A 24,545-nucleotide genomic window follows, 5' to 3' on the forward strand; every position below is an offset into this window, starting at 1 on the left:
GGCCCCACGTTGCGTCCCCGGGCTGGGCCGGGTCGGTTCGCTGGGTACCGCAGGTACGGAGAGACGGTGATAACACCGGGGGAGCGGCCTCGAGGTGCGGAAGGGTAAGGCGGAATGAGGGGGAGGTGAGGAAAGGAGGAAGAAATATATATATATATTAAATGGGGGGGGAAAAAAGGAAGGGGAGAAAAAAGAAAAGGAAGGAAGAGGAGGAGTTTTCTTGCACCTGTGTCCGCCGCTTCTGTGTAGCAAATGGTGTTTGTTTATTGCGGTGTGTTTGGTGTTTGTTGTATAGAGGGGTAGAAGGGGATGCGGGTTCTGCGATGCTCTGCGGGGCTGAGCCTGTATGTGTGGACATCAGAGCGCTGCCAGGCCGATGTTTGAGCTGCGGGGACCCTTCCTGAGAGGCACTGCTGGTTCTTTTCACCCTCTAAAAAGCACTAACGCTTCCTACGTGCAATTAATTAGGAAAGCAGCGATTACCCTGGGATTGCTTTGGCTGAGATGCCCGCAAGGAGCCGTGTTCCAACTGCTTCTGTTAGTGCAGCGCCTGGGGATGTTTGCGGGCTGAGCCTTTTCCTTCTGTGCAGTGCTGTGTTCCAATAGAGATGCCTTTGCTTCTCCTTGCCCTGGGGGCTGTTCCGTCCCCCCACCCCCTCCAGCTCCATAGCGCTGTGCAGCACGTCGGGGGATGGCAGATTGCAATGCCAAGAGATAAATGAGCATTTTTCTCCCTCCAGCCCAAGTGGTGTGAATGGAAGTATGGAAGAGTTCAAGCGAAGACGTGGAGTTACTGTGGTTTTTTATTATAATTATTTGTATTAGAGGATAAAACGTAACTAAAGGAGCAGTAAATGGCCTTAGAGATTGATTCCTATCCAATCAGCTTGCCATGAAAATGAGCAAAGTGAGACCAATGGCTGATTTTGCTGCTTTTAATGCAGTGGTTGTCAGCTTCTTCCTCTTCTGATCAGCACCCAGCGCTGTGCAATGCACTCCCAGCACTGCATGCTCCCATAGAGCCATGCACGAGCACTGTGCTCCTCTGGAGTGCTTCAAGCAAAGCTGATGGCAACAGTGCTGACATCTGAGCAACCTTGTGTGTTTCTTCAGTTAGATGAGGTCGGTGCTCCAAAAATAGGTCGACATATTAAAATACAGCAGAGATGGGAAGCTGAAAGCGTGTGTTGTCTGAGAGATAACAGAGAAAGCAGGGCCTGCTGCAGAGCTGCTCCCTGGGTGCAGGCACCAGAGACCTAAGGCTGCTTGCATGGGGGTATGGTTAAATTCCTAAGGTCTTTCCTTATAGAAAGGTAAGTTGGGACAGTGAGTTGTGCTGGTGCTGCTCATGGGTGATGTATCTGTTCATCCCAAGTGCTTCTGCCAGCCCTGAGCTCCCATCCTGTGCATGGGAGTGGTGTTCTGAGATACTATTGGTTTCAATTGATGTGCAATAAGATGAACGTAAGATCGGTTTGTTTTCTGTTTGTTTTCCCTCTTAAGGCTTGAAATATGGCACCAAATGCTCCGAGGGAAGCAGGGGTATGGAGGCAAACCAAAGCGCTCCTGTTCAAGAACTGCCTGGTGAAATGCAGGACCAAGAAAAGCAGCGTCCAGGTGAGCAGAGCAGCACATCAGTGTGAGGGGTAGTGCTCTGTTTTACAGCAATACTTCTGAAGCCTCAGGGTCTGCTCTGAGTTCTGGTTTGAACAAGGCTTTTTCTAAAGGCATTCCACAATCCTTGGGCTGGAAATTCATCTTAAGAACATATGGTGTTATCCAGGAAATAGACTTGAATTAGCATGGCAACCTTAGTGCATTTTCCAGAACATTTGCACTCTTCCTAGTGATCACAAATGGCCACTACAGCAGAACCACACCTCTCCAAAAGGTTTTTCTGTTGTAAATGTTCAGTTCTGTGTGTGGGTGATGTATATGACAAGTTTTGAGGTGAATGAGATCAATGCAATGCTTGGCTATTTGTTCAGTGGCTCATGGCTTGTTTTGTTTCTTTCCAGCTAGCATAAGCTTGCAGATATTTGAAGCATGCAGAATTTTCCCTTTGTACCTTAAATTGGCTCCTCAAGTTACCAGTGGATGCCATTAAAATTCTGTTTTAGTGCCAGGGAAGGATTTGGCATTGAAATTGTTGTTGTATTAAGAACATTCCGGGAACTTTACTGTAAAGTAGTTACATTCACAGTCCATTGTCTGAGCTCTGGGAGTGAGGGAGGATGAGTTGATGTTTGGACTTGGTCATCGTAAAGTTCTTTTCCAACCTCAGTGATTCTGTGAACCCACTGCAAACTCTTGTGTCCACAACAGCTCTTTGGAGTTTCCATTTTCCCTTTGTTTCTTCCCCCAGGAGGTCCTTTTCCCTCTCTTCTTCTTGTTCTGGCTGATCCTGATGAGCATGATGCACCCACACCGGTGGTACGACGAGGTCCCCAACTCCAACTTGGGTGTGCTGGACCCCTCCGTGTTGGTGAACTTGGTGGTTGGGTACACACCACCCACCAGGATGGCCAGGGAGATCATGAGGAAGGTGGCCTACGATAACTTCGAAGACGGTACTCTGAGCTAAGCACTTGGCTTCTTTGAGCTTATTTCCTGCTGTGGCTTCTGTTTAGTGAGGCAGCTCGCTCTTGTTGCTAATGATAAGGGGGGAAAAAAATCCCATCTCAGATGAAGAACAGAATGTGAGGGCGGTTTTTGCTTGATTAAAACGTGTTTTGGCACTGCCTCCTGAACATGCTTCCCGTGCTGCTGTGGCAGCAGTGAGTGGTTTATAGCAACAGAAAAGGTTCTCAAAGGGCACAAAGAAGCCCTGGATCACTGCAAGGCAAACTGCAGCTGCCCATGGCACTCTGTGCATGTTCAGGAGGTGCTGCTGCCCTGCACACTGTTCACACTGAGTTTTCTATCCCAGTGCTTCTATCCTAACAGCATCTCTTTTCTAGTGATGATTCCAATTAACGCTCTCACCTTTTCTTTTGACAAGCATACACAAATATATTTAAGTGCTTTGCCCAGTGGGCACATCTAGGAAAAAAATAGCATATCCCTAACCATTCTGAGGCATTTTTGGTTTGGTACCCTTGATTGTCTTCCTGGCGGTGGTCATACTTCAAAGGTACTGCTGAGAGCAGCACAACCCCTGTGTTTTCATTATGGTATCCTCACCTGCTTTCTGCCCTTATGTTTCCCTTTGATTCACCCACCTCAGTACCAAGCGCCATTTCTGCAGCGTCTGGAAAATGCTTCCTTTGCTAGGACAAAAATACAGCTCTATATATATCCCAAAGCAAATAAAACGTTGATGATTAACATGGCTTTTCTTTAAAATAAGCAGCATTGCACCCTTTTCCTTCCTGCAACCCCAGCATGTAAATCAACACAATAATTTGCTCCATCTAGCAGGCCTCATCACAGAGGAATACTTAAGTGAAGAGGACCTGGAAAAGGCCAGTGCATCCAAACCATCCAACTTCGTGGGCATTGTGTTCAAGGATGCCATGTCCTACCAGCTGAGGTTTCCTGACATGGTGGCAATGGCTTCTGTTTATACAGAGTCAAGAGGTAAATGTTGCGTGCCATTATGTGGGGGATAAAGTGGAAAATGAGACCTTTTGTCTTTTCTTTTGTCTGATGTTGAGTGTGTATGTGTATAAGCATGTGTGCTTGTGTATATTTATTTATTTTTGGAAGTTGTTTTCACTTCTTACAAGGCCCAGCCTTATCTGTATACTGATGCTGTGGCTGCTGTATGCCCACCTTCTTGCTTTTCACACTGCCTTGCTGTTCTGCAGCCAGCTGCTCCAGCTTGAGGATGAGTTGTGAGTCCATCACATACTGGACTTCAGGATTTGCAGCTCTGCAAGCATGCATCGATGCAGCCATTATACAGGTCAGTCCAAAGAAATAATGCAATACTACCACTGGGTTTCAGACCATTGAACCATAGAATGTTTGGGGTTGGAGAAGTCCTTAAAGCCCAGTGAGTTACGACCTCTGCCATGGGCTGGCTACCATCCCTACATCATATACTCAATAAGTTTAGGAAAGACCTGCAAGATTCTCAACTCCAACTCCAGCCCACCCTCACTGTGCCCATAACCACATCCCTCTGTTCCACATCCCTATGGTTCTGGAGCACCTCTGTGGACTGTGACCCCCCAGTCCCTGGGCAGCTGTACCACTGCATCACTGCTCTTCTGGAGAAGAAATTGTTCCTAATATCCAACCTGGTCCTCCCCTGGCTCAGTGTAAAGCCCCCTCATCTTATCTGCCCATGCAGATCCATGAACTCCTGAGCATTTCTGCATTGTTGTGTTCTAAGCTGTACAACGCCACACCAAAAACTAGCTTGAATCCAATGAGCTGCCACACTGCTTAGTTTGATTGCCACATCTGATGCAGAAACGTTCTTATCCAGCTGAATAATGCAGACATTCCCCCTTGCATCCAAACGAACTCGGTGCACATCAGCATTAAACAGTGCTGCCTTGTCCTTGGAGCAGGGCTGGGATGTGAGGCACGGTGTGAGCCCAGCTCTTCCTTCCCTGGCAGCTGAAGACCAACCAGTCCGTGTGGGAGCAGCTCGAGCTGACGAGGGCCACAGCGATGGCAGAGGCGGCCGTGATGGAGATTGACAATTTTCCTCGTGCCATCATTTTGATTTACCTCGTCATTGCTTTCTCACCGTTTGGGTATTATTTGGCCATTCATATTGTGGCAGAAAAGGAGAGGAAGCTGAAGGAATTCTTAAAGATACTGGGACTTCACGATACTGCCTTTTGGTACGTATTTACTATGGCCCTGCCATGTAATTAAACCAATCTAACTCCTTAATTTTCATGTGATGCAGGGAGCAGCCCAAACAAGAGATTTTAATGTGCTTTCTTACTAGAATGGAAGTTGTCCCATGTAGTGTAATGCAGTTTTGGTGTGTTTTTTTTTTTCCACCAGTGGATGTGCTAATTCAAACACACTGATAACTGCAGCAATAGAAAGGGCTGAGATTTGCCTTGTTTTTCCTAGCTTGTTTTTCCTGCTGCTTTTTGCTGTGATTCTGCCCCATACCACTCTCTGACATCAGTCCCCTCTGTTTGTGGTTCATCTTTGGTCACAAACATCATTCCTGACGAGCTGGATACTTCGTGGGTATGGTGCCCATTGCAGGTCTCCATCAGTGTGTGCTATGTTTCTGCTTTGGGGTATCGTGGGGTGCAGTGGGGATGGTCCATTAATGTAGTGTCTGAAAAAACACTGGAAGACCTCAGAGAAGTGGGTGTGTGTTTTTCTTAACCACTGGTGCACAAACCACAGCTGTTAGCTGAGGTCAGAGCAGCTTTTGGGAAGGAAAGGGTTTTATTACCCACCCAGCTACTGGAATGACCGGCGTGTTAAATTTTAAATAGAAATTCTTTAATTATTGAAACCTACTGCTCAGTTTCCCTCTGCTGGTTAAATGAGGAAATTAATTATGCAAGTTCAAAAATAAAGACAAAGATTATGAATCACCCAGCTGCCCATCTTTGGGGTGCAGTGAGTGTGCTGCAGTGCTCAAGGCAGCTCCAGGGATGCTCACAAGGGCTCTTGCTTTGCCCTTGCACCCCTGTGGTGCAGCAGCCTGGAACGTGAAGAAATGTAGGTTTGGGTCTTTCTGCATGTTTTGGGTTGGGGGTTCGTTCAACCTGCTTTTCTCCCCTTTTTGCCCATAGGCTTTCCTGGGTGCTGCTGTACACCAGCCTGATCTTTGTCATGTCCATCCTGATGGCTGTGATCGCCACGGCCTCCTCGCTCTTTCCCCAGAGCAGTGCCTTTGTGATATTCCTCCTCTTCTTCCTGTATGGCGTCTCCTCTGTAAGTACTGGTCCTCCTCTGTAAGTGCTGAGTTTGGCAGGCCCACCTGCAGTTGTGTTCCTTCCCACCTCATCCTGTTCTCTCTGCTAAAGCAGGTGCCACTTCTTTAGGACAGAGCAGCATCTTTCCAATTTAGGTGTTCTGTACCTGCTGTTTCTTTGTTCATCTCTATTTGTTTTTATTTATTATCCATCCTTAGGTATTCTTTGCCCTGATGCTGACGCCTCTCTTTAAGAAGTCAAAGCATGTGGGTATCGTTGAGTTCCTGGCCACGCTGGCTTTTGGGTTTGTGGGGCTGAACATTGTCCTGCTGGAAGACTTCCCCAAATCCTTCGTGTGGCTCTTCAGCCCTTTGTGCCAATGCAGCTTCCTGATCGGCATCGCGCAGGTAGGGATCCTCCTGCTGGGAGCCATAGAGATGGTTTGAAATCACTGTATCATTTCATTTTTTAATTAAACTAATGGTGGGGAAAAGCACCTGTCTTCATAACTCCCCGTGGTGCTTTTAATACCAAGATTAAAAAATAAAGTCAAAGTAAGAATTGCTGGTGCAGTGCAGGTGTGCAGCACCTGTCTGTGTTTGTTGCCAGGTGATGCATTTAGAAGATTATGAAGACGGAGCAACATTTTCAAATCTAAATCATGGTCCTTACCCGCTCTTTATCTCCTTAATTCTACTGGTGCTGGACAGTATATTTTACCTGCTGGCAGCTGTCTACCTCGATCAGGTTATCCCAGGTATGTGCATGAGGGAAGCTGGGCTGTGCTAATGGTGTGAATTGCTGCAGCCCCATGCCCAGCTGAAAGGTGATAGAACCAGATGGTGTTCTCTTAAAGCTGGGAGAATTTGGAGTCTTTTGGTGATGGAAATGATGACTTAAATGTGGATTATGTGTGCATGGCCTGCAGAATCCCTTCTCAATTAGGACATGGGCTGGCTCCCAGATTTCCAGCAGGGCAGCTCTTAGCTTTTATAACCACAACCCATAGGCTGAGCTGTATTTAATGTTACTGTTTTCTTTTTCTCTTTATAACCCAGGGGAGTTTGGACTGCGCCGCTCGTCGTTTTTCTTTATGAAGCCCTCATTTTGGTCAAAGCGCAGGAAGAATTACGAGGAACTGTATGAGAGCAGCATCAATGGTAACCTCAGCTGCAGTGAGATGGTCGAGCCTGTGCCATCCGAGTTCCAAGGGAAGGAAGCCATCAGGTACAGTGCCTGCCTGGATCACCTGAGCCCTCAACATTTAGTGTAAAACGTGACAATTCTTCCTGTTTCTCTAATCCACTGATTCAAATGGCATATGGTATGCATTGCAGCGACTTCCCATGCTCAGTGAAGCCCCACCGTCAGCTAAATGGAAGCTGTCCAAGGGCAAATCACTGGGCGTAAAGAGAGGTTTTGTTAGTGTGCTGTGCTCCTTCAGCTCCCAACCTGGCTGGTTTTCTGTCCCACCAGAGTATTACAGATGCCAAAATGTCCTCTCTGCTGGGAGGGGCTGTTTTCTGGTAAGGCTTGGGCTGAGCTTTAGGTTTGTGCAAGGGCCCCTGTGCTCTTTGCAGGCCAGAGGGGAGCCTTGTGGTGGTGTTACCCAGCTGTCCTATGCAGGAAGTGAAACAAAACTGGAAAACAGAGGTGTGTGCTCACATTGTTCACTCTTTGTTTTGCCATTGCCTACTGTCTTGCACCTAGGTGTCAAATCTTTCCCCTAGTCCTTGTTTTCAGCATTGTCCATCCACATGGCCCCATGTGAGCTGAGGTCTCTCTTTGCTTTCGTTGGCTGACTGTGCTGTCTCAAATTGAGCCCTGTCTCTTTGGGTGTCTGCCATAGTTGGAGGGATCCACTTCTAATCACCACATTCCCATAAGGACACTGTGGTCATTTTTTACCTTTCTCATCCTTGCTGCACTCTTTCCATCGTGTCCTTTTGCCAGCTCTCCATCATATTCTCACTGCCTTGTCATCTTTGCACTTTGTGGTCTTTCCCACCTCATTCTATATGTCTATTGTTTCCTCCCCAACCTCTTTATCTAGGTGTCCATTTCTCACATCTTGCTTCCAGTTAAACTTGAGGGGTTTGTTGGTGTTTTGTTGTGTTTTTAATCTGTTTGAGAAGCAGTGGGGCTGGAAGGAACATTTTCACCTTTCTTGGCAAGAAAAATACTTCCTTTTGGCTCGTTTTGTTGAAGAGCCCTCAGAAATCATGTCTTTGGAGCCTGTTGTACTCATACTTCTTTTCTACAAGCATCTGTTCAACCTGCTGTCAGCTTGTGAAGTTGCTGCTCAGTGCCATTCTCTGGCCTCTGGTGCCTTAATCCGCCATATGAAAGAGATACAGATAGAAATAATTTTATCTTCCTTCATAGGAAATGCATAAGGGGACAAGAAAAGCTTTCTGATGGCAGGGTGGAGATGGGTGAAGTTCTGGGCTGAGATGTCCCATCCCTTGCCTTGCCTCTGTGGCTCTTAGGCCTGTTTTTGTGCCACTTCAGCATGGCTGTTACGCAGTGTTGATCATTCAAAATGACATGCACCAATCTTAAACCAGCTTATACAATGCCGTGTCTTCTTTCAGAATCAGCTGTGTTCAGAAAACATTCAGGAAAAAAGGGGAAACTGTGGAGGCTCTCAGAAGTAAGAACCCTTTAGCTGTTAAGCTGCTTACCAGGTGCAGAAGAGCAATAGCTGTGTTGCTGAGTGCTCTTTTTGTCTTTAAGTTTGTGCTTTTTGGTTTCTTTCAGTGGGGTGGGACTCGGAGCATGAGTGCCAGATGTGCTGTACGTGTCCTCTCTCACTGCTTAGTTGTTAACATGGGTCACCAAGGCCAACCTGTTGACCTCTCTGCCCTTGTAAAGGTTACAGCTACCCCCTGCCCCATCTCCCCATCCTCTCACCTTGTTTCCCTGTGGCACAAAGCTGTAATGAAGCCAGGAGGTTCCACCCAGCAGAACATAAATGCATACCCCATATGGCAGTATTTGAATTCACCTGGCTCCAGGTGCTGTGAATGCATCACCAACCTCTGCTCTCCATGTCCTCCTCCTGGCCAGACCTGTCCTTTGACATCTACGAGGGGCAGATCACAGCTCTGCTGGGGCACAGCGGCACTGGGAAGACAACACTGATGAACATCCTCTGTGGGCTGTGTCCCCCGACAGATGGTGAGCCAGGAGCTTTGCTTCTAAAACCATTCACCCCCTGATTACTTCTATGAATAATGTCTCCAAGTCTTCTCTTTCCCCCTTTTTTTTTTTGACTCCCTGTGCCTGCATTCTGTCTGGCTTTAAAATAACAAACATCTTCTATGGTCTGCTGTGGGCTTTTGTAGGGTTTGTCTCTGTCTATGGGCACAGAGTCTCTGAAATCGACGAGATGCTCGAAGTGCGGCGCATCGCAGGCGTGTGCCCACAGTCTGACATCCACTTCGACATCTTGACAGTAGAGGAGAATCTCTCCCTCTTCGCTGCCATTAAAGGAATACCTCAGAATGACTTGATACAGGAGGTAAGTCACTTGTACCCCCCCAGTGTTACGTTCTATCACAGAACTGCAGAACTTTGGGGTTGGAAGAGAGCGCTTGAGACTGTCTAGTCCAATGATGACCCACTTGTTTTTTCCTAGCAACCTAAAGCACACACAAAACATTTAAATCCTGATATTAATTTGAATGCTAAATATTGTAAACTAGTTTTTAAAAGCCTGTTTCTCATATTTTAAGCAATGAATCTGTTTCCTGTGTGTGAAGGTGCAGAAGGTGTTGCTGGATTTGGAGATGCAGCCCATCCGAGATAACCAAGCCAAGAAACTCAGCGGGGGACAGAAGCGGAGGCTGTCGGTTGGCATTGCTGTTCTTGGGAACCCAAAGGTAAGGGTTTCCAGTTGTTCAGCCTTCATGCATGAGGATGTCAAACCATTTGGTAGGGGCAGAAGCTGCAAGTTTGGTCTCTTTATGAAATACAGAGCTGGGAAGTGCTGCCATGTTTCCCATGTGCTTTGGGCAGCTAATTAGAAGCTGTAGACCAAAGAGCCCCGGTCTGTTGCTGAGGCAGGGCTTACTGAGTCTTTCTCCTTTTGCACAAAGGTTTTGCTGCTGGATGAGCCGACAGCAGGTATGGATCCATGCTCACGGCACATTGTCTGGAACCTCCTGAAGAACAGAAAGGCAAATTGTGTGACGGTTTTCAGCACTCACTTCATGGACGAGGCAGACATCCTTGCTGGTGAGTTGAGTTTTGGAGCCACTTGGCAGTCTTCTGGTTCAAAGGGCCTTTTTCATTCTTCTTCACTTATTATTAGTGTTGATAATGTGCCCAGGGAAGTGGTAGAATCACCATCCCTGGAGTTTGTCAAGAAAAAGGGAGATGTAGCATTGAGGGATGTGGTTATGGGGCATGGTGAGGATGGGTTGGGATTGGACTTGGTGATTTTAGCGGTCTTTTCTAACCTTAATGATTCTGTGATTATTGTTATTATCCTTCTTACTTATGATTTCTAGATCGTAAAGCCGTGATTTCTCAAGGGATGTTGAAATGCCTTGGATCTTCTCTCTTTCTGAAAAGCAAATGGGGAATTGGCTACCGCTTGAGGTACTTCTTTTGTGTGTTATCAGCTTCATGGTATCACCTATCAATAAGAGAGAACCCCACCCCCAAAAACATCCTTTTATCTTCATTCTGAATGCTCAGTGTTCCTCAGGCTGCTATTCCTGATACAGGTATAAGGAGGAAAGCTAGCTTTTAACAGCCAATTTTTTATGCATTTCTGTAGCATGCATATTGATGCCTACTGCAACACAGAAGCCACGACATCACTGATCAGGCAGCACATCCCTGCAGCCAGCCTGATCCAAGAGAACACCCAGCAGCTTGTCTACACGCTGCCTCTCCGGGACATGGACAAGTTTGCAGGTATTGTGTGGGGTGGTTGTAGAAGAGAAATCCAGCAGGAACGGGTATAGCTTGCAGTGCTTATCAAATTGTCATTTCTGCATTTGGGTTTTTTTTGTCTGAATATCAGGCAGTGAGGTTTTTCATAGAATCACAGAATGGCTGGGTTGGAAGGGACCTTAAAACCCATCCAGTTCCACCCATGCTCAGGGTAGTGATGCCCACACCAGCTCAGGCTGCCCAGAGCCCTATCTGTGACCGTGGGCACCTCCAGGGATGGGACACCCACAGCTCTCATGTCTAGCCTAAATCTTCCCTCTTTTAGCCTAAGACCATTCCCCCTTGTCCTGTCATTGTCTGCCTGTGTAAAAGGTTGGTCTCCATCTCATTTGTAAGCTCCCTTTCAATACTAAATTGCTTTAGTTCTCAGCAGGTGAGGACTCTCTTGCATTCTTCAAGGGACTGTGGTACGTTAGGAGGTACCAAGAGCAAATTCTGGGGAGCTGCTTGCAGCAGAAATGTAAGACTCCATTGTTGCACAGCTCTGTGTCCAGCAGAAGCATTCTGTTGCTGCAGGACATGGCTGTGATGCCAAAAAGTCCCACAAGGATCCCCTTGTTGTGAGCCGCAAGGAGCGTCCTGTCCTCACTCTGACATTTGCTGGTGAGGGAGAGAGCAGGAAACAAATGCGTTGGTTTCACTAGATGGCAGCAATTATCTGAGTTTAATTGCACACGGTTTTCCTTGTCCATCTCCAGCAGGAGATGGAAGAAACAACGTGTCCTTGTCATGCTATGAAATGCCAAGGGGGGGATCAATACTGATGTGAATGCTGCTCACATTTCATAAATGCTCTTTTCCCATTGCACTTAACTGGTTAATAATTGATTACCTCTACCTCTAGCAGTCACTGGGTGTGCTTTTATAAAGCAGGCACCTTTGTGCATGACTAAACTGATTTATTTGAAGTAGCTGAGGTCAGGTTGTGCAGCTGGGGAGGCCTGCTGAGCACTGGGGGGTGTCCAGGAGCTCTTCCCATCTCATGTGTTGGCCAACACTGGGCTTTGGGATGCTGATGTGCTTCCCTTAAGGCACACGCTGTGTCTTCCATACCTGACCGTGCAGTTAAGCCAAAATGAGCCTGTACACTGTGGTTCTCATGCCATGACCATTTCCTTTGAGGAGAAGCAGCCACGTTTACACAGGATTCCTTAGGGATGTGAATTATCCCAGCTTGCTGGAGGATCAGCCGGGAGCATGAGGCCATTGTGCCCTCCAGCAAGCAGTGTGCCCCCTCTTGCCTCCAGGCTTGTTCTCCGACCTTGACACCCATTCCCATCTGGGTGTAATTTCTTATGGTGTTTCCATGACGACTCTGGAGGATGTCTACCTGAAGCTGGAAGTTGAAGCAGAGATTGACCAAGCAGGTGGGACGGTGCATGGCACATTCCTAATATCCCTTGTTTTCCTTGTGTTAGTGGAGCGGTGTCCATGCCCTATGGCTGCTCAGAGGAGGCTTGCTTCTGAGGCAGGGATTAAACATCCCCCCTATAGAGGGCTGTATCCAGCAGCATAGGGCAGCTTGGATCTCACGTTGTCCCAAGTGTATGAAATATGCAAGGAGAGAAACACATAAAAGCAGTGAGCTGGGTGGGGAGAGGTTCTGGGAGGATTGGGTCTCCTCTGTGATGAATTTTCCATCCAGTTTACTTACATCAAACTTCCCTGCTACGTAGTTGAGCTTTTTAGGTCTACCTTTTTTTGTTGTTGTTTTTTTAAAGTGCTTTATTTGCGTAATGGAACTTTGGGGAAATCGTAAAGGCGCAACATAAAGTTCATCTCCAGCCTTCTACGTGGGTGCGAGGGAGGTTCAGCAGCTGGGTGTGCTGAATAATGCAGGTGCTGCACACCTAGGCTGATGGAATGAAACCAGGCCAAGTCTGCATTATCTGAGCGTTTGTAGGCTGCTTGTTTTGTTCTTCCTAAGATGGAAATTTGCATCAGCAGCTTTCAGCATCTGGTCTGTGTGCAGTTCAAAGCTTTGGGGTATAGTGGTGTCATTGGGGTTCAGATCTTTAAGGTGTGTAGTGTCTTGGTGCTACCCCAGTAGTGATGGCAAAGACTCAATGGCAATGAGCTTCTTCAAGTCATGCAGCTCTGTCTGCCCTCCTGGTACCACGTCCCTCTCTTCCATCACAGATTACAGCGTATTCAGTTCCCAGCAGGCTCAGGAGGAGGCAGACATGAGCTCACAGGATGACATGGAGCAGAGCCTGCTGATGCTGCCAGAGGCCAGGTCAGCCCCACAGAGCAACACAGCCCTGTGGAAGAAGCAGGTTTCCACCATAGCCAAGTTTCACTTCCTCAGCCTCAAGCGTGAGAACAAATGTGTCAGAGTGATGTGAGTATCAGGACCTTGTGGTCCGTACACAGAATCCCCAAAACCTGTTTGAATCACGCCAGAGAAATGGCAGGATGCAGTTTGTTCATGTTCAGATATGGCTGTAAAAAATATAAGGCTGTCCAGTACCATCAAGTAGCTGCATGTTGGTATGATGCTGCTTTAACTAACGTGTTCATATCCTAGGCACACATTTGCTGAGCTTTAGTAAGACCAGACCTTTTCTTTCTTTCAGGTTGTTGCTTTTTCTGATTTTTCTCGTCGTTCAAATTCTGTTCTTTCTGACACACCACTACATCAAACATTCGCTTGCTCCACTAAGGCTCTCCCCAGAGCTGTACCTGCTGAAGCCTGGGGAGGAGCACCACAAGTATAGGAGCCGGCTGCTGCTGCAGAACTCCACAGGTGGGATGGGGCAGGAGAGGAGTGTGGGATGGGGAGGAGGGTAGAAGGGGCAAATATCAAGCTCAGGATATGTTTCCTTAATATGAACCCTTTTAGGGTTGGTTTGGAGATCCTTGTGTCACCCCTGGTAGTGCTGTGCTCACTGTGTCAGAGGGAACAGAGGTGACCAATGTGAAGGAGTTGGGCAGGAGGACATTTGGGTGCATTCAAGTCCTGCTACAGAGCACTTCATAACATTACTTACTGTATCAAGTTAATGTTTAACGGTGGGGTAGCAGCAGTGCAGGGGGTAGAAATAAACACATCTTTGATAATTTGGGACTTTGTAGTCAGTGCAGTTCTGTAGTCATCCAGATACCATATCAAAGTGCCACCAATTTCCATCTGCTGGCTCGTTCTCTGAAGCACTGAGTATCCTGGTGATGCACGCTGCTTCCTGCTGTCACCTTCAGCTGGTACAGCTGGATTGAATAATACAACCAGAATGTCTTTTGTGCTCCTAGGAGGGCTGCTGAGCAGGATGCACAAATAAAACCATTTGTGGTGCTCAGAACAGCACAGATCTCTTTTTGGTCATCATGTGTAATGAATGCTGTTGCTCATCATAGGGTTATGAAAATGCAGCACTAATTCTGTGTAAAAGGCTGCAGCCTTGATCATGTTTTCCCATCTCTTACAGAGTCGGATATCGATGACGTTGTCCGCTCTCTTGGCAACATGAATGTGCTGCTGGAGATGTTCAATGGCAGCGATTACATTTCAGCTGCACCCCACAGTGCGGGATTGAATGTGTACGACCTCGAATCCCAACAGGTGAGATGGGCAGACAGGAGGTCGGACACACGGCCTTGCTCTGCCCAGCTCTGACTTCTTGGCTCTATACCTGATGGGGTGGATGCTGATCGCTCACTGGAGGTGATGGGGTTGAAATTTCATCTCTGCTCTTTGAGTATCTGCAGAGAGCTCTGTGCATTGAAGCTGTGGGTTGTTGTCAGCAAGGAGGTCAAATTGAAAACTAAAAAATAAAAATAGTCTGAAGTGTTCGATTATATAATCAAATAATGTCATACAATAGCACTTATGCAAGAGGACTGCAGGAAGGACTTGTGTTAACAGGATGGAAATACAATCAAAATAAGTGTTCTTTCATAATAATAATTATGGTAGATTAATAAAACTTCTGTTCGCCCTTTTCCCTCACAAACACGCTGAAAGCCAAGAGAAATGTTTTACTTTGTGACAGACCTGGCGGATGGGTTTATTTTTCACTTGCACTGGCTGAATTACGCTGTCTGACAGAGTTATAATTCCATGGCATTCTCTTGTGTAAAGAAAAATGAGTATCTTGGGCTGTGTGCATTCATTTCAGTGCGGTCACTGAAGGAGCTGAGAGCAATTTTAACACTGGGGTTGTACTTCATCTCCAGCAATGGAAATGCTTTGCAACGTGCCAGCTCTGTCTCACGTTCCCTTTTTAATTCCTTGCAACTGTTAATAGCGCTGTCACTGCAGACTTTAGCTAACATAAATTGTTCCTTGTCTGTTTTTCAGATGCATTAGCAAGAAGTTATGAATGCAGATCCTTATGTGTTTTGTTTATCAGACTGTAATTGGCTGGGACGTCATTTGTCACGGTGTAACAGTTGCATAAAATGTTTTGGGAATTGATTCCAAATCATTTGTTCTCTGTGAGCATGATTGTTTTACTGAATGAGTTTGTGCTCCAACCACCCTGAGCAGCACAGCTTCCTGCAGAGCATCCTCTGTCACGCAGAGATTTTTATTGTTGTTCAGGTTTAATTAACCCCATAGGAGAGCCCTCTCACGGTGTTGTTACCCTTCGTGCAGCATAATGAATGTAACAAATGCTTCTCTTTCCAGAACTACATTTATACAATCGTCTTCAACAGTACCATGGTGCACTCGGTGCCAGTTTTGATGAACATCATTAGCAACCTCCTTCTGCGTGCTCTAAACGTCACCGAGACCATCCAGGTCTGGAGCCACCCCTTTGTCCAGGTGAGCCAACCCAAACCAACCCCTTCATCCAGGTGTGTATCAGCTGCAGCAGGGCTGGTCCTAAAGCAGTGTTAGAATAATGCAGACTGTGCATTTCAGTGCTTGCAGTCATCTTCCAATCATAAGTATATATGCTTTTTTTGTCTGTCTTTTTGTCTTTTTTTGGCCCAAAAACATTCTAGTACTGAAGAAATTCCCTTTATGTTTCAGGATCTTCCAGACACCGTTTTCAAGCTAGAGATCTATTTCGAAGCTGTGCTGTTGGGGATCATTGTGACTGGCATGCCACCCTACTTTGCCATGGAGAACGCAGAAAACCGTAAGGTAAACTAAGTATGAAGATCACAAGATCTTCACAGCATTGGGGTTTCTTGGGAAGTGTTTTAGATAGTGCCTTGCAAGGCACAAGGAGCAGCACAGCTCTGGTGCTGTTGGCATTGGGGAGAGCAGAATTCCAAAAGCCCTTTGCCTCCATGGGAATGGAATGGTAAATGGGCAGTACGCTCTGATCTCATGTCCAGATGATGTTTTGTAGTGAAAATTGGGATCCCACTCATGCACCAGAGATGAGCAGTGTGGGTTTTTCTTTCCCCACTACAGCTCAGGGCGTACACACAGCTGCAGATAGCAGGGCTCTACCCATCAGCATACTGGGCTGGCCAGGCCCTCGTGGACCTCCCACTGTTCTTCTCCATCCTCATCCTGATGCTGGGCAGCCTCTTTGCCTTCCACTACGGCATTTATTTCTACGCTGGCAAGTTCATGGCTGTGGTGAGTATTGGGGGGCAGAACGCATGTGGGTGTGCATTTAGTGTCCACAGAAAATCCATGATCAAAGCTCCTGGTGCAAAGGCATCAACACACCTGCACCAAACCCACTTCCATCTCTGGAAAAAGAATTGATTTTTAGGATATTTAAGGGATCTCTCTTGTCTTTGTAGCTTTTCTGCCTCATTGGCTATGTTCCATCGGTCGTGCTGTTCACCTATGTGGTCTCCTTCACGTTTAAGAAAGTCCAAAACACAAAAGAGTTCTGGTCATTTATATACTCAGTGGTGAGTAACTCAGCTTTGGTGAAGTAGGAATTTAAGAATAAATAAATAAATTAGGCAACTTATCCCTTGAGACTTGGAATTGAATGAAAATGCCTTTTTTCCCCCTTTTCTCTTGTACAGACAGCTTTGCTATGTATGGTTGTCACCGAAGTTGCCTTTTTCCTGGACTTTGACACAGTGACCACTGCCCTGCATTGTGTCTTCTGTACCTTCGTTCCCATCTATCCCCTCATTGGCTGTCTGATCTGTTTCATTAAGGTAAGGGCACGGAGGAAATGCACGGAGCACTTGTAAATGACTGAGCTGAGAGCAAAGTGCGGTGTGGGATGTGTAGTCTCTGGTAGGTAATTTCTTACTTAAGCGTGTTTTTTATCATTATCAGGTTTCATGGACAGGCAAACAGAAGAGAGGGGAATACTATGACCCATGGGATAGGCTCCTGGTAGCAGTTATAGCTGTAAGTGTGATTATTTGCCATATTTCCTGTAGAGAATTGGAGACTCCCACTGATACCTAACTATGACCTAACCATACTACCCTGTGCTCTGATGGTCTGGACCCATGTGTTTCAGCCCTATTTACAGTGCATCGTGTGGCTCTTCCTGCTTCGGTGCTTCGAGTTGAAGAGCGGAGGGAGGACCATCAGAGAGGACCCATTCTTCAGGTGAGTTTCTCTGTTGAGTTGACTTTTAAGGAGCATTCCAAAGGAGGTGTTCTTTAAAATGGCACTGGTTGTTGCTATTGCTATAGGGGTTATAGCAGGAGATGAAATAGTGATGTTGTATCCCATCCCAAATGTCTATAGAATTTATTGTAACATCATTTGTCTAAAACATGGTCGGTAAAGTGCAGAAATATATATATTTTTTCTATTTCCTTTTAAGCCATCTTTGTGCAAAGCTAGGAATCTTAATGGTGGCCTATATAGAAATAAGGAGTTGTTGAATGCAGAATTTTTCACCTGAATGCTGATATCCCGGTGTTTTCTTCCCCTTAGGAAATGCTCTAAAAGAACAAAGTCCTGGAAGCTGCCCGATGCTCCAAGCAATGAAGATGAGGATGTGCGGGCGGAGAGGCTGCGGGTGAAGGAAGCGTTGAGTAACCCCAACAGTGAGGAGGTAACAGCATGCCCTGACAAGGGCATCTCAAATACCAAACCCATCATTCTACAGACCTGGTGGGCTCTTCTGTCTGTCCTCAGGTGCCAGCAATCCTGGTCAGCAGCCTACACAAAGAGTACGATGAGAGGAGGGAATTCCTTCTGGGGAGGAGAATAAAGAAAGTGGCCACGAAACACGTCTCACTCTGCGTCAGGAAAGGTTTGAGTTGAACTCTTGAGGTTTTGGGTGGGTTGTTGTTGTTTTTTTTTGTATGTTTTAATTAATTGATCTGATCTCATAGGCAACGTTTTGTGTTGTTCCATCTTTAGGAGAAATCCTGGGGTTGTTGGGACCCAATGGAGCTGGGAAAAGCACACTGATTAACATGCTTGTTGGAGAAGTTGAGCCAACCGGTGGGCAGGTAGAACCTTTCTAAAGACATTAACAGAAAATGAATCCATGTTGCATTTGTTTTATTAGTACTGGTCTTCCTGGTTGTCATTTGTAATATGTTAACACACAAAAAAAGCCAGTTCTAAAGCTTACAGTGTTGTCAGCTTCTATGTTTCTTGTGCAGGTCCTGATGGGAGGCTGCTCTCCTGGAGGGAACAGTGAAGATGACTCCGTTCAATTTGTGGGGTACTGTCCTCAAACCAACCCGCTCTGGCCAGATATCACCCTGCAGGAGCACTTTGAAATTTATGGTGCTATCAAAGGAATGAGTCAGGCTGACATTAAGCAAGCGATAAAATGGTGAGTGGTTTATTATAGACACCTTGGAGGTTATAGCTGGTGGATGGGGTTTTTTTCCACTTTACATAACGCATTTTATTTCTTTTTTCGCTCAAGTTGATGATGGGATCACTTTAGCTAATTCAGCAAAGTATTATTTTGTGGCTTAGGAGATGGAGATTCAGCCGCACAAAATTCAGTTGATATTTGTTTTGTTTGTTTTAATTCCTGAAGTCTTGGGGGCATCCTTGGCAGGAGCTGCAACACAGCATGCCCAGGGCCCAGAGTCATGCCTGGTTCTTGCCTCAGGCTCCCCATGGACATGAAAGTGCCCAGCTCCCATGCTGCACATTGCTTCGCTTTGTTTCTTATAAATAACTGAGTATATAAGTAACTGAGTTCTTTACATGGATCTGTGAAGGTATGGTGTGTGATGGGAGAAAAAGCTGACCCATCATACATCTCTTTATGTGGGATTCTCATCTCTTTTCCTTCCGCAGCATCTCAAGTGCCCTGGATTTTAAGGACCACCTGCAGAAGACGACAAAGAAGTTGGGAGTGGGGCTGAAGCGGAAGGTATGGGAGAGCTCCCAGGGCTGCCACAGGGCTGCTGGCAGGGGGTGCTATGTCCTCACTCTTTCCTTTCCTCCCCCTCAGCTCTGCTTTGCCCTGAGCATGCTGGGCAGCCCTCGTGTCACACTGCTGGATGAGCCCTCCACCGGAATGGACCCCAAGGCCAAGCAGCGCATGTGGTGAGTGCCCAGCAGGAAAGCAACCCTCATACCAGCACCAGTGTGTGCTGGGACAGCTAGCCTTCATTGCTGCCAAGTGCTGACATTCAGGTGCCTTTAACCACAACAGCTGAAGGACTGCAGAAACCAGCAGGAAGCAAAAGTTGAATACATTTTTCTTTTACAGCAGCTCTATTTGCTGATTCCCTTGTAGCATCTTCCCAACATCTTACATGCAGCATGAGAAGTCACATGAAGATGGTTTTGCTGCTCCTTTGAGTCACGTCCTGCTTTACCTGCTTTACCCTTTGCTGTTTTGCAGGCGGGCCATCCGAGCAGCCTTCAAAAACAAGGAGAGGGCAGCCATCCTGACCACACACTACATGGAGGAGGCAGATGCGGTGTGTGATCGCGTGGCCATCCTGGTGGCCGGGCAGCTCAGGTAACTGCTTCACAGGGTGGGCTGCTGGGGGCTGCTGGATTCATCCCTTGGGAATTGCAGGTGGTCAGCTTTCTGTTCTATTTTCCTTCCTTCTGAATTTGAGTATGTCGTGATGCATCTCTGCAGGTGTATAGGAACCGTTCAACACCTGAAGAGTAAATTTGGCAGAGGGTACTTCTTGGAAATGAAACTGAAGGACACAGCAGATGTACAGCAGGTGGAGTACCTGCAGAGGCAGATCCTGCACATCTTCCCAAATGCAAACCGTCAGGAAAGGTAACGCTGAACAGATAGGCAAAAAGCGCTCACGTTTGTGTAAGCCTCCAATTTCACAATAGCTTCTTCCTATTGAGTAAGGAATGCTGTAATATGAATGTTTGCAGAAAATACCCACACATAGCTTTAAAAACAGAACAAGCGTATTGCAAGTCAGCAAAGCCATGGTCCTGCGCTGCTGGCTGGTGCTGGCACAGCAGATGCACACTCACATTTCTGCATAACCTGACAGCTTCCTTCTCTGGGAACGGTAAATTCTGAGTCACCGAGTCCCTGCCCTTAGCTGGAAACTCATGGTGGGAGGGTGGAACAGCCCTGTTGTCCTGTGTGGTGATGACCCAACGAAAGGTGTGGAGTAGGCTTCAGAAAATGACTTTAAGTCCATTCCCTTGGATATTGGTATTTTTTGCTTTGTTTCACCTGAAGCTGATTTTGCTTTGTTTGTTTCTTTCAGCTTTGCTTCTATCTTGGCATATAAAATCCCTAGAGAAGACGTACAGTCGCTTTCACATTGTTTTTCCAAGCTGGAAGAAGGTAAATGAGAACTCACCACATCCCTCCTTGGATATCTTTCTGTCTCCCACAGCTGTTCGTGTGCCTTCATTCACTGTGAAAAAGCACTTTCACATTTCCATTTAAAATCCACTGAATGTATTTTTTTCTCTGCTATTATATACGCTATTGTGAAGCCAGAAATAAGCGTGTAAAGCTTTAAAACACTTTAGATCCAATTTCCTCAGATAGCAAAGCGTTCCTAATTGTGTTTTCTCACTCTCTTTTAACAGTGAAATATGCCTTTAACATTGAGGAGTACAGCTTTTCTCAGGCAACTCTGGAACAGGTATGTTGGATCAGACAGTGTTCCATAGATGTGACCACACCATGCTGTGGCCCTGCTGGTTTTCTGGTTGGTTTTACTAGGGCTGGAAAAAAAGCACCAAATATTAAAGTTTTCCACTCAAACCTGCTGCAGTATGTTCTGTATTTGTGCAGATTGTCTTGTGGCTGAGTTTGTTCAGGCATAGCATCATGGAATCATAGGGGTTGATGGTTGGATTTGATGATCTAAGCAGTCTTGTCTTTTCCAACAGTAATGATTTTGTGAGATTCTGTGTGATCCTGTGATAGGATGAGAGGTAATGGCCTTAAGTTGCACTGTGGGAGGTTCAGGTTGGATATTAGGAACAATTTCTTCTCCAAAAGAGTGGTGATGCAGTGGCACAGCTGCCCAGGGAGTGAGAGAGTCACTGTTCCTAGAGGATCATCTGAACTATGGGGATGTGGCTCTGAGGGCTGGGGTCAGTGGGATGGGCTGGGGTTGGACTTGGGGATTTTGGAGATCTTTTCCAACCTTAATGATTCTATAATTCCATGGTTTCTAATTCAAGGTCTTTGTGGAGCTGGCCAAGGAGCAGGAGGAGGAGGAGGGCAGCTTTGGCACACTGAACAGCACGCTGTGGTGGGACCGGACACAGGAGGACCGGGTGGTGTTCTGAACAGTGATCCCAACATTGCAGTGCTGGAGGAGCTTCGGTGCTGGGACAGAGCAGGAAGAGGATGGCGTTCAGGAATGCTGAGCATTGATACCCAAGGTGTGCTGCAACTGCGGAGCAAGCGGTGAGGATCCCCTCTGTATCCTGGCTGCTGGGAAATTCCTGCTCTGCCGGTTGGTTCCTGGTTTGCACGGAGGAAGGAGATGCTACTGGGACAGCCACTGGTCCCCTGGGGCTGGTGGTTTAGCATGGCAGGTTGGGATGGCCTTGTGGAACCCTGCATCAGGGCAGCACCATCCCCAGAGCATCCTTTCCTGCTGCACCATGTTCCTGCTGCTGATGCATCCTCGCCCCCACTTGGAAGGCACAAATACCTAAAAGAGGAGGGCATAAATCACTCCAGCATAGTCATGTTCAGTGCAGAGGGGTTCTTGAAGTGCACTGCAGGCTCAGTTTATTGTCCAGCCAACCTGGAGCTGCTCGTTTGCAGATAGGACACAGCACTCATCAGCTCTTGTGTTCCTTCCTACTGCGAACTGGCAGATGTGACTGCTGCATGCTGCCTGTATGGCAGCACCAGTGTGTGTAATGCATGCGCTGTAGGGTTCAGTAAGTCTGCAGAAGTGGATGCTTTTTTCCCCAGCTTGGTAAAAATACAAAGGCATAGCTGTGTAGTTATGGGATTTGCAGAAATGTATTTCTTATCTTTGTTCAAAGCTGTCTAATTCCTTTTCTTGGGGGGTGTGATGACATGTACCCTGCCAGCTGTTCCTGGAGATGTGTTCCTTCTTGGCAGTGGATAAGCACATGCAGCACTGTTCCCTCATCTGTCTTTGTTGTTGGTCGCAGTGGGTAACACAGTGGCGTGCTCAGCATGCTGTGCTTCCTCCTGGTGCATCAGCTTTGCAGTCACCCTAATATACCCAAAAAATAAGATCCCAACTCACGACTTCACAAGTAAGAATAGTGCCTTTATTTTGCATCAAAGCACTACAAAGAGAATGACATTATCCTTTATCTTAAGATGCAACAAATATATGTTTAAAATATATTATTTTCTACACAGAGCTATCATCACTTTTTTAGTTTTGTAAGTGAAATTGAAGGTTAGCAGTTCATTGTGTTCTGCAATGGGCAAACATAGCGATACGTTTCTATCAAAGCCTTGTCTTCATAACTCATATCACTTGTGTATCTTCACTTTAAGGTTAGAAAAGGCCTTTTGTTTGTCTTAATATTCAGAAATGTAGGGATTCAGGCAGATCGTTGCATCCCAGCTGTTGTATGAAGTCTGTCACAGTGGTTTATCATCACATTGAGAGCCCAGATCTGTTTTCCTTTGTCCCCATGGAAATGTATCTAACCAACGTGGGGAGTTGTGAATTCCATGTACAACTTTTACTTCCTCCTTTGTACCCGTAGACTGCATGTAAGAGTGTAGAGATTGCCTTGTGGTTGGGTCCTTGAAAGCGTCCCCACAGCTGCACTGCAGGTGGGTTCATGTTTGTGTCTCACAGCCCTTTGCTGTCCGTGTATGTCCGAGATAAGTGTCCCCAAACCCACATTTCCTCATCTCTTTGTACATGGTGTTTGCCAACTGTCCTCTGCACATCCATCCTGCAGCCTAACACACACTCCCTTCATGTAACAAAGGTGCAGTTCTGAGCTGTTAGCCTTGATAGCTTTATTCCCTTTATTCTCTTTCACTTAGAGTTAATAGGCTGTAAAATAGTTCTATACAATAATACTTCTGTCTGGGTAACATCACCTTATTTCAAATAGTTCCATGTTGTCTGACCTATAAAGTAGGCCCTACACAAACTTTGTTAGCATCTGAGTTTCCTCAGCTTGGTGCTCCTCATGTTTGGTGTAACCTTGGTGGTGGTGGCACCGTGTTTGTACAGCTCCACCTACAAAAAATCGGGCTCATTGAGTTACCATTGGGGGATCTTCTAGGTGGTGATGTGTTGGTGCTGCTCCACACATCAGAATTGGGCTCATTGAGTGACCCATGTGTTCGGGTGGGATCTTCTTGGTGGTGGTGTTGTGTTTCAACGTGGCATATATTGTCATCCTCAAACATTTCTCAATGTGTGCTGTTATCAGAAGTCTTCCAACGTGTCATATGGTTTCTGTAATTGCCAGAACAAGGAAAAATATGCAAAACTAAACCATAGAATACAACTAGAATTACTCTGTAGGCTAGACCTTTGTTCCTGCATATGCAAGTCCCTTTGTTGAGCTGTTACTGGTGACATTCCAAATCCCAGCTCTCCTGTCCATGCTCAGTTGGTGCTGTGGAAAGTGGAACAGCTGGGAGGTGACATAGGGCAGGATTCAGGCTCACCTTGTGTCTTTGGGTGTATCAATGGTGCCACTTTATAGGGTTGTGTGATGATAACTAGCTCCAAAACTTTGGAGATGCCTTTATTTTGGGTGTTGTTATAAGAATGTATTTTTACATGGAGGGATTTAATGTGTACCAAAAAAAGTCCTGATTAAAAAATGAACACTCATTAAAAATGAGTGAAGTCTGTAACGTAGCCAATATTCAGCATCCTGGCAGCAGAAAACAGAAGGTAACAGCTCTGCACGTGATGTGTCCATGATGCTCCTGATGTTGGAGTTGGGCATTTGAATCATCTGTGGTTAAATTCATATTTTGTTGTTTTTTTTTCTCTACTTAACCATTAAGATTCTGTTTGTAAAGCTGAGGGTTTCCCTTTTCCAGCAGAAAGTACTACCCAAATAAAGATGGATCGGATTGTTAATTGCCTACGTTTGTCTGATCACACAGCCTTGCAGCGGTGCTGTATCTCACAGCCAGACCCATGCATTACCAACATGTGTACTGGTGCACCCATTGAACATTCACCCTGCCAACAGGAGCACCTCACTGCTCTGCTTGGATCCGTGCCTGAGAAAGACTCAGTGGGTGGGAGGAGGAGGAGATGATGAAAGTAGCCCATCACCAGCCCCCTGGGATTAGCTAAGGACATGATGGAATGAAAGGGGGTTGTGCATGTGGCAAGTAACCCCACATTTGTTAATTCAGATTTAGCCCAAGTTCTCTGTTTTCACAATAATTTGTGTTTAGTGGTGGCTTGAGGGCAGCGTGCCATTTTTATTTCTCTTCTAAG

At 46.4% G+C, this 24,545-nt stretch overlaps 1 protein-coding gene across 8 annotated transcripts; it reads left to right on the plus strand.

Moving 5' to 3' along the window:
- Nucleotides 1–24,176, plus strand: ABCA5 (ATP binding cassette subfamily A member 5). 8 transcript variants are annotated; one of them, XM_085522535.1, is made up of 39 exons: nucleotides 1–125; nucleotides 1,504–1,617; nucleotides 2,366–2,570; nucleotides 3,418–3,579; nucleotides 3,810–3,907; nucleotides 4,570–4,799; nucleotides 5,724–5,865; nucleotides 6,065–6,253; nucleotides 6,456–6,603; nucleotides 6,905–7,073; nucleotides 8,441–8,499; nucleotides 8,916–9,026; nucleotides 9,194–9,369; nucleotides 9,611–9,730; nucleotides 9,947–10,085; nucleotides 10,361–10,451; nucleotides 10,633–10,772; nucleotides 12,059–12,178; nucleotides 12,951–13,152; nucleotides 13,388–13,557; nucleotides 14,237–14,370; nucleotides 15,439–15,576; nucleotides 15,787–15,900; nucleotides 16,177–16,347; nucleotides 16,518–16,631; nucleotides 16,752–16,889; nucleotides 17,014–17,088; nucleotides 17,204–17,295; nucleotides 17,629–17,749; nucleotides 17,833–17,950; nucleotides 18,061–18,152; nucleotides 18,309–18,484; nucleotides 18,964–19,039; nucleotides 19,121–19,215; nucleotides 19,517–19,636; nucleotides 19,763–19,912; nucleotides 20,367–20,446; nucleotides 20,698–20,753; nucleotides 21,301–24,176. In XM_085522535.1, exons 2-39 carry the CDS (start codon nucleotides 1,513–1,515, stop codon nucleotides 21,406–21,408), a joined length of 4,944 nt encoding a protein of 1,647 aa, XP_085378661.1. In that variant the 5' UTR covers nucleotides 1–125; nucleotides 1,504–1,512; the 3' UTR covers nucleotides 21,409–24,176. The 8 variants fall into 8 exon arrangements, with proteins under 8 accessions (XP_085378661.1, XP_085378660.1, XP_085378664.1 ...); XM_085522534.1 differs by having other exon boundaries at nucleotides 1–104; nucleotides 1,503–1,617; XM_085522538.1 differs by having other exon boundaries at nucleotides 1–104; nucleotides 3,421–3,579; nucleotides 4,521–4,799.
- Nucleotides 24,177–24,545: the final 369 nt, after the last annotated feature.

This window comes from Coturnix japonica, chromosome 23 (genome assembly GCF_054131305.1).
Source record: "Coturnix japonica strain WE chromosome 23, WE-NBRP24, whole genome shotgun sequence".
Taxonomy (NCBI): Eukaryota; Metazoa; Chordata; class Aves; order Galliformes; family Phasianidae; genus Coturnix; species Coturnix japonica.

Bases quoted from the DNA above. Each gene is read 5' to 3' on its own strand.
- ABCA5 (XM_085522535.1), top strand. From the start codon at position 1,513: ATGGCACCAAATGCTCCGAGGGAAGCAGGGGTATGGAGGCAAACCAAA. The intron at 12,179-12,950 runs GTGGGACGGTGC...CTTCCATCACAG, and splicing joins AGCAGAGATTGACCAAGCAG to ATTACAGCGTATTCAGTTCC. The intron at 17,089-17,203 runs GTAAGTGTGATT...CATGTGTTTCAG, and splicing joins TCCTGGTAGCAGTTATAGCT to CCCTATTTACAGTGCATCGT.